Source organism: Saccostrea cucullata, unplaced genomic scaffold (assembly GCF_032062105.1).
Source record: "Saccostrea cucullata isolate Sc308-1 unplaced genomic scaffold, CSIRO_AGI_Scuc_v1 ctg993, whole genome shotgun sequence".
In the NCBI taxonomy this organism is placed as follows: Eukaryota; Metazoa; Mollusca; class Bivalvia; order Ostreida; family Ostreidae; genus Saccostrea; species Saccostrea cuccullata.
In genome coordinates, this window is record NW_026940528.1 from 39,573 (window position 1) to 53,417 (window position 13,845).

Sequence of the window (13,845 nt, forward strand, 5' to 3'; positions counted from 1 at the left end):
ATCTATACTTTACATCTGTAAACCATAGTTAACGCGATAGTCTATGTTTCAGAACCGTAAACTGTACTTAACACCGAAAACAATCATTTGCGACTACAAAACATAGATTATCTGATAAATACAAATTCACGATTTTAAACTATGATTTACAACTATTAACTATAGTTAACGATCTGATAATATAGTTTCACGATTAGTGAAACTATTATTTACAACTCTTAACTATATAGTTCACGATTGTAAATTATAGTTTACAGACGTGAATCTATGTTTATCAACAAAATCTATTTTTAACGTTTCATTACAAACAGATACATGTATATAAATTTAGATTAGTATTCGTAACTATAGTTAACAACCGTTAAATATAGTTTTACAAATGAAAACTATAGTTAACGAATTGTTAACTATAGTTACGGTTTGTAAACTATAGTTTACAGTCGATAAACCTAGTTTATCAACTGTGAAACTATGTTTCGCTAATTTTTGTGAATTTGAGTGCCATAGATAGACAATACCTAGATGGAGATGAAGGCTTCCAAACATCTTTCGGAATTCCAGTGGGTACTATTTGCGTCTCGTTGTTAGAAGGCCCAATTTTGTATTCATATGTAGCAGAATTTTTTTTAAAACGCCTGTATATGGCACGCCAAATTCACAAAAATGAGAAAATCATAGTTTCACAATCGATAAACTATTAAACTATAGTTTACGGACTGTAAACTATAGTTAACAGCGTTAATCTATATTTTACATTTGTAAGCCATAGTTAACGCGATAATCTATGTTTCACAACCGTAAACTATACTTAACACCGAAAACAATCATTTGCGATTGCAAAACATAGATTATCTGATAAATACAGTTTCACGATTTGTAAACTATGGTTTACAACTCTTAAATATAGTTAACGATCGTAAATTATAGTTTACAGACGTGAATCTATGTTCATCAACAAAATCTATTGTTAATGTTTTATTACAGACAGATAAACTTAGATTATCATTCGTAAATTATAGTTTACAACCGTTAAATATAGTTTTACAGATGAAAACTATAGTTAACGAATTGTTACAGATAAATATGGCACGCCAAATTCACAAAAATGAGCAAATCATAGTTTCACAATCGATAAACTAGGTTTATCGATTGTAAACTATAGTTTACGGACTGTAAACTATAGTTAACAACGTTAATCTATATTTAACATCTGTAAACTATAGTTAACGCGATAATCTATGTCTCACAACCGTAAACTATACTTAACACCGAAAACTATCATTTGCGATTGCAAAACATAGATTATCTGATAAATACAGTTTCACGATTTGTAAACTATAGTTTACAAACCGTTAACTATAGTTAACGATCTGATAAATATAGTTTCACGATTTGTGAAACTATGATTAACAACTCTTAACTGTAGTTTACGATTGTGAACTATAGTTTACAAACGTGAATCTATGTTTATCAACAAAATCTATTGTAAACGCTTATTACAGACTGATAAACTTAGATTATCATTCGTAAGCTATAGTTAACAACCGTTAAATATAGTTTTACAGATGAAAACTATACTTAACGAATCGTTAACTATACTTAACGAATCGTTAACTATAGTTTACGGTTTGTAAACTATAGTTTACAGTCGATAAACCTAGTTTATATATAGGTTTATCTCATTTTTGTGAATTTGGCGTGCCATAGATAAACTTAGATTAGCAATCGTAAACTATAGTTAACAACCGTTAAATATAGTTTTACAGATGAAAACTATAGTTAACAAATCGTTAACTATAGTTCACGGTTTGTAAACTACAGTCGATAAACCTAGTTTATCATTTGTGAAACTAGGTTTAGCTCATTTTTGTGAATTCGGCGTGCCTACCTGTATACAAGAGGAACCAAACACTTGTCGTGGCGTTCAACTTGATAATTAGAATTATCATTCAATCAGCAATACAAGGGTTAGTTGCATTAATGATTTTATGTCAACTTTAGAATCAGAAAATTTTATTTACAGTCGTGTTTTTAAAACATGTACACCCTTATCATCTGAATTGGGAGGGGGTATGTCTTCAGTTGAATCGATTCGCAAGAAAAATTGCTCAGGATTCATGAATTTATTTTTCATCTGTTATAAAAAAGAAGAAGAAATTTTTCATTACCCTTTTTTCACAGAAAAGAAAAATTCAACAAACTTTGTAAACTAATTCACATCTTCGCAAGTCAAGGGTTTTTGGTCCGCTGAACTCCCCCCAGATTGAGACGCGGACCGAAAACCCTTGGCTTGCGAAAATGACTAATTCAACATTATAATGATTGCAAATCTTCAACAACGAAAATCGAGACCAATTATTTTTATTGATTTTAAATACTTATCAAAAAGACTACAAGTCGTGTTATTTAGTTTAATCTCTAGCTTTAGATACCTAGTCGCAACTCTTGTATATTTGTCGTATTTTAGACTCCCCTTTCAGATAAACCGGAAGTAAACAATGTCTTTGTTATGTCGTGCAAACTCGGTAGTTATTTTTGGAGAATGAGTAAGAATTGCACTTGTCAGGTGTAAATAACAACAGGAGAAATGGGCAACAAAGAGACCATTGTTTGTCCTGACTGCATTTCAAAATAAACTTGAAAGATACTCAGGTAAGCAACTGTTAGATTTTTTGTGACAATATGGGCATATCGAAAAATAGGCTAGACATTTATTTTATCATGACTTTGATACCCTTTGTAGATGGAAAATTATATTAGCCTATATATTTATTTACATTTGTAAGCTCTATCCCCAAGATAGTCTTGTTTTTCTGCTGGATCAATCATTCAATATTCAAAACGGAGGGGGGGGGTATAGAATAATGTTGATGTTTTTTGTTATATTTCAAACCAGGGACTTTTTATCCTGTAAATCTATATCACATTCGGAATATAAGGGTCTATATAGTATTATTTGACCCCTGGTAATGAATACTGTGTGTATAAACAGCTGAACCATTTTATTCAATAATATCCTGATACATGTTTATCATGCTATGATGCTATGTGCCCACTGTCCAACTCTAATAAACATGATAAAACCCATTAAATGAACCCTCAACCCAAAGTCATAAAATAAATTGTTATTTACCTCACTCAGTCACAGCCCAAAACTAGATCAATTATTTCTTAATGCTGTACTTTGTAAACTGCTAACTATTTGATAAATTATATAGTTTGTCAAAATGTAAAATATAATATCACTTTTTTCAATAACAAATCAGAAAAAGCTAGAAAGAGGATCAGGGTGAGAGGGAGATAGTTATATAAGGGTACAGGTACATGTATGGTTCATCTATATAACACAGACTGGAGAGAAACCATTAGTCACAGTTTGATTAGGACAAGGAAGTGTGAAAACAGTCTGGCTATTATTTTCTTTCAGGTTATGTAACCTGAGGCTATTTAGGTAGACCTAAAATAACCATTATCAATCCATCTGGTTAAGTACCTATCCAAGTATATAGATGTTATCAGGCCTCCCAGCATAATCTGTCCTTTCCTTTGCTCCTAGGGTTCATTGTCCAGGAGCAATAAATGTGTTGTACTAAACATGGTAAATTTATACAGGTACATGTATACACCAATGTTTGTCACACTTTATTGTTTATGGCCAGGAAATGTTTTGGTTAGGTCTAATGCTTGATGTTTTAAATATTCTGTAATGTTATGCAGGAAGGATTTAGTACTGTGTCAGTGTGTCTACAAAAGAATCAAGGATGTATGTAGAAATTTGTTTGTCTTTTTTAGAAAAATTCTTATTTTATCTTCTGATAATTTAAAATTTGACATTTTTATGGGATCTCCTTGCATAGTATAATTAAATTATTATGATATTTAAAGGAGCATGTGAGTGTGCTTTGGGAAATAGCTTCCTTACTTGGGGAACCATTAATTTGCTATTTCCTTCATACATATCTATATTTTTTACATAGTATAATGTTACTGATCTCTGGCACATTTCTTAGATTCTTTATAAAATTAAAAAAAAGATCACTTTCATAAATAATATATATGTTGAATAGTTTTAATAAAATGGGAGAAATGAATGCATGTACTTAATATCAAGTAAAAAACAAAAACATTTTATGTCAAGAATTGATGAAATACATGTAGCTTTTAGATACATAACATTTCCTCCCTGTTTTGTAATTTTTTTTGGGGGGGGGGGGGGGGGTTATTGCAATGAATGATGTTTGGAAGTCTTTTTCTCTGGGTTTTTCAGTTTCAGTGAAGTTATTTATCTTCCATACAGAACTTATATTCCAATAAATTAAAAAATAAAAGATATCATTTGAATCTTTTACTAATTATCAAAATAGTATTTTTTAAAAAAGTTTTATTATAATGATTTTGTTTGCACACTTTTAGGGCTGTAGTGCTGCATACTAGTGCTGTACCAATGGGTCGAGGGAATCGGGCTTCCTCTGATGACCAGCAGGTCAGTTTCGAGGCCGCGGACCACGGAGACAGTGTCCTGGCGGGTCTGAAGCATCTCCGAGAAAAGCAACAATTGTTTGACGTCACTTTTCTTGTGGAGGGTCAGACATTCCAAGCTCACAGAGTAGTGCTGGCGTCTTGTAGTGATTACTTCAGGTATGATATGCTTATACTTGTAAAAAGGATAAGATCAGTGTATTGCAAAACAACCCTTATTCTCTGGTCACACATAGAAAGAAAAATATCTGTACACTGTTAATCGACTTTTATTCTCTTACAAGAAATGTATCAACCAAATCAGTGACCTTATATTCACAAATATTTTGTCCACAAATAATTTTCCTACATGTGTATTTATGTAGAATGTTTTCTTAGCTGCAAGAATTAGTAAAAAGCAGATGAATTTCAATAGAGACAAAATGATGAGTTGCAAATTAAAATTGACATAACTAATACTAGTAACTGCTTTAGATTAAGAAATTGGTTCCTCTCTATAAAATGATTTATCATTTAACAAGCACTAAATGAGGACCATTTAGTTACCAAGTATGTGGAAAGACTGGGTGTCAGGCACTCTTGTAAGAGTTATTTCCCTTTGCACATTTTAATATTCATTTACAGAGCCATGTTTACTGATGGGCTGGTTGAGTGTCAGAGAGAGACAATACGACTGAATGGAGTAACAGCAAATGGAATGAAAAATCTAATCGATTTTGCTTATTCATCCAAATTACTATTGGATTTTGGTAGGTTCATATAGCATATTAAGTGCAAACCATACATTTTTTTTCTCTTTTGGAAGAGGTTTCACCTTTTAATCAAATGAATATTTATGAAAAATTTTTAATTTTTAAAAACCAAATTTTTTCCCCAGCATTTAAGAAGGTTGATCCAATAAAATTGATATTCTGTTTAATGTTTTGTAGACAACGTGGAGGACATTCTTTTGTCGGCCAATCATGTCCAGATGTTGCCAGTCCTTCAAGCCTGCTCCGACTTCCTCAAACAACACCTTAGCATTGAGAATTGTATAGACATGCTCAGACTGACAAATCTGTTGTGTATTAGAAAATTGAAATCCAATGTACTCAAGTTTATGTGTTCCAACTGGACCAAAGTGTCCATCACTCCCGAGTTCTGCACCAAGATGACCGCTGACCAATTCTTAAGTGTACTGAAGAGTAATTTTCCCATGAACTGTTCTGAAACAGATGTGTTATCCACAGTGGTAACCTGGACCAGGTATGATCTAAACTCAAGACAGCAGCATTTCTTGCCATTGCTGAAACTTATACAAGTAGAAAACATTTTAAAATCAACTATTTGCACTATGCCATATAAGGTTGAATTTGACCACCTACTTGCTCCACATCCAAACTTTCAGAGCCATTTCTATGATTCTTGCCATGATTTCAGTGCTGGTTTACTTGACTCAGGGCTGGTCAATAACAGGGGGTTTACAAAAGCTTTAATCTGTGTTGGCGGATTTAGTCCCAATGGTGGAATGACCAATGACCTTCGGTTTTACAATCCAGAAACCACCTCTTGGAAAACTTTAACAACCATTCCACATATCAAACAGTGCAATTTTGGCTTAACAGTATTAAACAGTGAAGTATTTGTTGTTGGGGGTTGCTACAATGATCAAATTCAGGAAGTTGTTCATCAATACGGATTCAGATATAATCCAGAAAAAGACACTTGGAAAAGTATAGCACCCATGACCTTGGAGAGGTGTCGATTTTATCTTGGTGCTCTTGGGGGGAAATTATATGCCATAGGGGGAGATCCTTCAGCAAGCATTGATGTATCATTAGACTCTGCCCCATGTGAATGTTTTCATCCAGAGGAAAACAAATGGACCACCATTTCCTCTCTGCCCGGAAATCGCGCCCAACATGCAGGAGTGGTGTTTGAAGATGCGCTGTATATTTCCGGCGGTCTTCAAGACACAGACGAAGAGTTTTACACCAGTTTCTATAAATATGATGCAACATCCGACAACTGGACTGAACTGGCTCCCATGCTAACAGCAAGAGCAGACCACGCCATGTTTATTTACCAGGGACATATTTACGTGGTGGGAGGATGGCACGAGAATCAGAATCAACAGCGAATCATGGTGGCTGATCTGGATCGCTATGACCACGTGACAGACAGTTGGGAAACTCTAATTACCCTCCCAGACCCTCGTTTATATGCCTCCCACACGATACTGAACAACACATTGCACATTGTTGGCGGATGGATCAACGGAAACTACCAACGTAAGGCCCAATCAGTGCAGACGATAGATATGGAAACTCTTGCCATTACCACAAAAGCGATGTCCAATATGGAGGTCTGGGAACATGGCGCCTGCTCGCTTTACATTCCTCAGTGTAGAATGAGCGAAAGTTGATTGAATGTGGTTTTCAGTTACATATACCGGTATTTCAAGAATCTCATTCAGTAAGATATTAGACAACCACCATGCAGATATATTTTTTTTCTTTGTTTTGTCGTATGCACATTGATACGTTATGTGTACGTGTTTATACCAGAGGGTATTTTTAAAAACAAAAATAGCAATTTTTATGCACTTTATGTTTTTGATATCAATTTTTATGGTTATTTTTCTAAGAATGTTTTCTTGTTTGAAATCCGATTTTACGGTGTAACGTTCTTTTAGAGTGGTTTTATCAATAGACATTATGGAACACATATCAAGTCTTAATATGAAATAAAATAGTATATATAAAACATTTTGTTCCTTTTTTCCCTTTCATATTTGAAAATATGATTTTTATACAGCAATCTTATACAAATAGACTTCTTAAATTCGTGCTGCATATACTCTGTGCATGAGATTTTATACGGCATACATCTAAGAAGTCTGCGACTGCGCATTTAATTTGATGGTAATCGATGTTGCGCGAAACGAAATAAGTGGGAATAGAACCAGTTGTGGTGTACATGCATGTAGAAGGAGGGATAAAAATGAATATAAAATGATCCTTAGTTAAATATATTTTGTCATTAAAGATCTTAGCATCATTTTGTTATTAAAATAAATCTTTTTTGACAAGTAGAAGGCCTTCGAATAAAATGCCTAAATACATGTTCTTCAGTGTCGATCGACAGTGTAGGTTTTTCATTCTGCTATGACATCTTTGATTTATACTACATGTGTATGTAAAATGTAGTGAATGATTGAATTCTTTTTTTTTAAAACAATGTAAAATGCATTGCTATCTAAATTTATCGCCAAGAGCTTTGGTTCAGTGCTAGAAAACACGAATGAGTCTACATAGTAATAGAGTTGCCGAAATTTACAAGCATGAGTTTTTCTGGTTTCCTTCAGTTCCACTTAATACATGTACCTATATTGGTGTGGATATTGGTACTTAGTAGAAAGAACGAAAGACAGCGAATTTGAAATACATGCAGCTTGAAAAAATCTCCGTAGTTATTCAATAAATTTCGTACTTTTTAGCCATGATATGTGAAATCCCATCTGATAAATTATATAAAATCAATTCTTAAAATCGTTCTGCAAAGGTGAAAGTCCATGCCATGAAATAATCATAATTATAATAATATTTTTTGGTAAACAGATGATCATATTGAATAATTTATTTTAATGTGGGAAATGTCTTATGGTAAATCAAACTGAACTGAGTGTATCTTGTGCCACTATAATGAAAGACCACAATTTTGTAACTCACGAGTCACAAAAATAGGTAGAAATGTATATTAAACATGGCCACCATGTGTAAAAATAAAGAGTAAATCCCTATGTTAAAAGAAGACTCTAAACTCTTTTGTATTAGAAAAAAGTTTATTATAGTATTGACTGCCCGTAATCACAGATGGATGTATAATAGGAAAAGGGAAAAACGTCGAGGAAAGTCGAATAGAAAGTCCTAGTCATTTTTTGTGAGTTTTGATTCACAAAGGTACAGGAGATCTGAAAGCTTAAAAAAAAATCAATATTAATCATTAATTTTCTTCATCAAACTGCACTAAATTTGGCATTTTGGTAATTTTTTGCTTTTTGCCATTCAGCGATGGGGTGTTTTGAAAAGAACGTTTGATTAATTACCTTATTTTCCCAGACCTGCCTGGATTCCACCCGCTACATTATTGGCAAAGTTGACGGTACCATCAAGGGCAGCACCAGCAACATTACCCACGGTATTGACGGCGGCACCTGCAACATTTCCTACGGTGTTAATGGCACCACCAACAGTGTTACCGACCGCAGCGCCGACGGTGGCTCCAGCAACACCTGGTCCGTATCCACCAACAACCACAGGGCCACCAATGACAGGATAGCCACCGCCTACAACGCCACCTCCTCCTACAATACCACCTCCTCCATAAACTGGTCCAGCAGCAACTACACCACCGACTGGGGCGCCTACAACAGCACCTCCGCCGTAAACTGGGCCTCCCCCTACTACAGCTCCGCCGTAAACTGGGCCAGTAGAAACTACACCACCGACTGGAGCGCCTACAACAGCACCTCCTCCGTAGACTGGGCCTCCCCCCACTACTGTTCCACCGTACATACCGCCACCTCCAACTGTTAATCCGCCACTGTAGAGTCCGCCACCTCCAACTGTTAATCCGCCTGCTGGGTAATAGCCGCCGTCACCAACGGTGTATTCAACGTCACTAATGATTTCTGGACCATAGCCGTAACCGCCACCGATGCCTGAAACAGAGAGTGCATTTTAGTCCAACCTTCTTTCATCGCATCTTCTCGGGTCTTTCCGTCAAGTTGGTAAAAACTTCCGCTTGTCGGAAAGGCCCGAGAAGTTGCGATTGGAATCTTCTTTTGCTTTGCAATAAAAAACAATGGTATATTAGCAAAAATAGCCAAAAAGTCATCACAGAAAAAAAATTGTGTTTCAGTCTTTGAAAACACTAGAATAGCAGTAAATGCCACTATCTTGAAAGTAAAACGATATTTTTCTGTTAGGATATCGCATAGTTCTAATGCACTAAGTGGGTCACAGTCGCAGAGAAAGGGGTTAATCCTTATATATGTCGCGGGTAACATATTGAAAATACTTAATTTCATTGATATAAAAGCAAGATTTCTCAATGAAAAATTTATCAAAAATATGTATACCTCCATTGAGAACGACACCTCTCTCAAGCTCGTATCTAGGTCCCGTAAATCTGCTCAATAAGGGTTCAAATATTCCTCGGTCAGCTACATAAAACAGTAAAAAATAAATGAATAAATATTATTCTCATGAATAACACCAATGCAATCCATGAGCGGATCCAAAAGGGTGTCGGGGCCGGAACCTCCCCCTTCCCCCACCATTTGTAACTGAAGTTGTCACAAATGATGAAAAAAAAATATACAATACAAATGAAAAATTATACAACACAAATGAAAAATATACAATACAAATGGAAAATTATACATTATAATGGAAAAGATTTAATATTGATTGCAACGTTTGACATGTCATAGGAAAAGAATGCATGTTTATTCTACAAAATGCTATTTGTGTCATTTTGAATCCATTAGGAAAAATTCTTCATTAGTGATTATCGAAAGACCCAAAAAAACCAGATGAGTAAATGATACATGTCGCATTTGAATTTATGTTTTCAAATCACATTCTTTAAGGTTGTACTTCCATTGTAATTCTATAGAAATTCTGAGATAAAATCTGTCTTTAGTAAACCTTTTTTATAATACAGTAAAACTCGTTTAATGCTAATATGGATATTGCCATTTCACGAATATAGCTAAGTTTTCTTGGATCTCCAACTATACATTCATTTTTTGAATTCCCTACACGGATATATTGAATTACGGATCAAAGAAAGTTCATAGGTCTTATTGATTTCGTTGCAACTGAGTTTTACTGTAATCATTTCATGTGAATTTATATGGCATGTGTTAAAAAGCATACCTCTGGTGAGAACTGTGACCTCGTTTCCATATCCTAAGCCTGCTCCATATCCACCCATACCACCGTAATAATCATAGTCTACATCATAGCCTCCGACGCCGGTATCGTATATTTCCGTATCGTACAGTCCTCTGCCGTCGCCTCCGGTATAGACATCGACACCACCCACACCACCGAGTCCCCCGGCACCCCCAACATATATATCCTCTACGACTCCAATATCCCCTCCAAGACCGACTCCTCCGGCATAGCCCCCTCCCATACCGGCTCCAAGACCGACTCCTCCGGCATAGCCCCCTCCCATACCGGCTCCAAGACCGACTCCTCCGGCATAGCCGCCCCCTAAACCGCCTGCTGAAATGTAGCCTCCTCCTACACCGCCTCCAAGACCGCCTGCGCCGACATAACCCCCTCCTACACCACCGCCAAGGCCGCCTCCTGTCATGTAGCCTCCTCCTAAACCGGCTCCTAGGCCTATGCCGGCACCAACAGGAACATCATAGTGTACACCGCCATGCCCCTTATGACCGTATCCCCCTCCATAGGATCCGCCCCTAACCACCGCTAGGGCCGCAGCCAATATTATAAGAAACCTCATGCTGCTTTCTGCGGCGAGAGAGAGAGAGGAGGTAGAAATTGATATACAGATATTTGCCGTATGAAAATTAACAGAATTAAGTTATAACTTTTAGCGAATTTTAAGTATGACCAGTTAGAATATATACATAAATATTATGTACTGTTAAAAACACGGCTTTTAAAAAAAATCTTCTTTTTTTTCAATTTGGTTATTCATTTACGAGGATTTTCGTTTCATATATTTATTTCGTATTTGAAATTGAATCATTTAAAAAAAACGAAAATAAAAAAAAAACGAATATTGTCCATTATATAGTATTGTAGTTGGACTATAATCCATAGCAATATAAATGAAATGCATACCATGCAGCCCCCACACAGCTTGCCCTCTGACTGTTACGATGAGAGACGGGGCTTTTTATATATTCTGATGCGTCAACTAAGTCATCCAATAAAGTGAAACAACGCACCCGAAGTGAGATAGGCCCGACTCTTGTTCAACCGCTCAAGGCACGGCTACAGAAAACAAGTACACGTCTAAACCTCGCTGTGTATTAATATGATTGGTGAATATTGTGCCCCTATCACGAACTCTTGGTATGTTTTATATAACTCACAAAATTGCATTCCGCATTATTTATTTTTTGACTACATAATTTGTACGGAACTGCATATTCTAGGATCATATTCTAAATTGAGAAAAAGTGTAATATTTTTTATTAAGAATTTTTTTTCGTTTTTGATGATTAATGAGTCATGATAATTGTATTTAAAAAAATGATAGTTTGAAATGTAATAGAATATGCATTTTAAATTTTAAAAATTTTAAAATACTCTAAAAATTTTAAATTCGAAAATCGTAAACTTCTTCCATTCAGATTAAATTCTATTCAATTCAGACCTTTTAATCTTTTATGTGTACACCTAGAAAAGTTCCCTTTTGTTCCCCCCACCCACTCCACCCTATATGTACAATAACTAGGCAAATCTGGTAATCTACGCATTTTAAAAAAAAATTATTTGTAACAATATGTAAATGCTCTTTTATTTACAACCAATGCATTATTTAATTTATCCAAATACTCTTACATTAGTCTTCCAAAAGAATTTTTCTGAGAAATATCAAGCATTGATATCTTGATAGAAATGATGATTGTAATCATTGACATGAACAATTTTTGGCATTTTTGAAAACTTTGAGGCAGATAGCTACGTCCCCTTCCTACCCCTTGTCCCCTCAAACATACCGGGTAATTAACTTTTAATACAAAAATGATAAAGAAAGATTAATGTCTTGGAACAGGGAAAATTCGAGATACAGTAGAACACGTTTATATCGAATATGCTTATAACGAATTGAAACTTACAGCGAATTTCATTCCGCTGGCTTTTAAATATAATGTAAACTTATCAGATTTAACGAAGGTATCGTTTATATCGTCCGTCTTTGGTACCTCCTAATATATAAGCGTGTTTTACTGTATCCAGTTTTAGCAGTTGATCTCTTCTATCTTATGTAACCGATGAAGATTTTTAGAATGGAAAAACTTTTATGTTCAACATTTAACCATACATTTTTCTTCTCACAATATTTGAAAAGAGGATCACAAAACACGTTTATGTATTCATTCAAAATTACAGATGGCGCAGTGGATAGAGCGTCTGCTCTAGAGTCGCGAAGTAAGGAATAGATCCTTGCGTCGCGGGTTCGAATCCCAGACCGGTCCTTTGGATGAGACCGAATAAACCGAGGTCCCGTGTCGCAGTAGGTGCTGGCACGAAAAAGAACCCTCTCTGCTCAATGGCACTGAGTGCCGAGTATAGGACAAAATTTGCAGCTCTCCACCGGCATATGTTGGTGTCTTCATAATGAGTAAAAAATTCTCGAGAGGGACGCTAAACAAGATACAAACAAACAAACAAAATTACAGATATAGTTTGGAGATTGCATTGAAACTACGTCCTGTGCATTTTCCTGTTGCCATTCCATTGCCCAAGAGGCTATTTTTTTTTTATCAATGAACCGGAGACACTTGAAAAGTCTCCATCTTACATGTACATTAAAATCTGGATAAGGAACCTCATTTTCCAGTTGGTCCCTTAGTACACCAAGTTCATATTTCAAAAAATAAAATATTATGTAGTACTGAACTTCATTTTTCCCATTCGACGTAGACAATTCTACATAAATATATATGAAAAGAAGTGTTGCTTGCTTTTGTTTTTACTTATTTTTAGAAGATTTGTACACTACATACATGTATATTTTTTACGCCCTGTCGTTAGTTCAGCGAGTGCTGATCACCTTAAGTTTGCATTTGCATAATATGTCGAAAGCAAATGTTTTATTCTAATAGCTATGAATATTCAGGTATTTGATTAACCCATGTACAGTGTCTGAAATACTAAGTAAATTCTGTATTCCGTTAGCTGACAAACAGCCAAAAGGGAATTCATGGTTGTCACAAACTTAATTACTTGTTTAGTATTTTTTCTCTGGATATTAATATTTTCAAAGAAAATATATTTGAATTAGTTTTGTGAACATATGATGATTTTTTGCAGTTAATGTAAATACATGTAATAGAAAAGTTTCGTTACTATTCCATCATCAAGCAAACTCCAACTCAGGTCAAGAGATTAGATTGATTGATATTTAAAGAAAGGTTTAACGTTTATATTTGAAAGAGACGGAGGAAGCGACTTATGTATTTGCACTTTATTTCTGTATTTCTCCTGTATAAGAAATAAACTTGAGGAGGGAACAAGGGGTTGATTTATCAAAATGTTTTTGTTTTACCATAATATAGACATCAGTTACTTGAAATTCGGTGTCGCTTATTTTGACAAACATCTTGCTTAA

General features: G+C 35.0%; 2 protein-coding genes across 3 annotated transcripts; one reads left to right on the forward strand and one right to left on the reverse strand.

Annotated features, from left to right (window-relative positions):
* The first annotated feature begins 2,476 nt into the window (after positions 1 to 2,476).
* On the forward strand, positions 2,477 to 7,199 carry LOC134255568 (kelch-like protein 26). Of its 2 annotated transcripts, none has more exons than XM_062738100.1 (4): positions 2,477 to 2,652; positions 4,414 to 4,638; positions 5,104 to 5,228; positions 5,409 to 7,199. In XM_062738100.1, the coding sequence occupies exons 2-4, from the start codon at positions 4,445 to 4,447 to the stop codon at positions 6,881 to 6,883; spliced, it is 1,794 nt and encodes a 597-aa protein (XP_062594084.1). In that variant the 5' UTR covers positions 2,477 to 2,652; positions 4,414 to 4,444; the 3' UTR covers positions 6,884 to 7,199. The 2 variants fall into 2 exon arrangements, with proteins under 2 accessions (XP_062594084.1, XP_062594083.1); XM_062738099.1 differs by lacking the exon at positions 2,477 to 2,652 and adding an exon at positions 3,700 to 3,763.
* Positions 7,200 to 8,283: 1,084 nt separating this feature from the next.
* On the reverse strand, positions 8,284 to 11,442 carry LOC134255561 (uncharacterized). Its single transcript, XM_062738092.1, has 5 exons — positions 11,346 to 11,442; positions 10,404 to 11,009; positions 9,602 to 9,685; positions 8,567 to 9,181; positions 8,284 to 8,438 (listed from the first exon to the last, which is right to left on the reverse strand). The coding sequence occupies exons 2-4, from the start codon at positions 10,999 to 11,001 to the stop codon at positions 8,568 to 8,570; spliced, it is 1,296 nt and encodes a 431-aa protein (XP_062594076.1). The 5' UTR covers positions 11,002 to 11,009; positions 11,346 to 11,442; the 3' UTR covers positions 8,284 to 8,438; position 8,567.
* Positions 11,443 to 13,845: the final 2,403 nt, after the last annotated feature.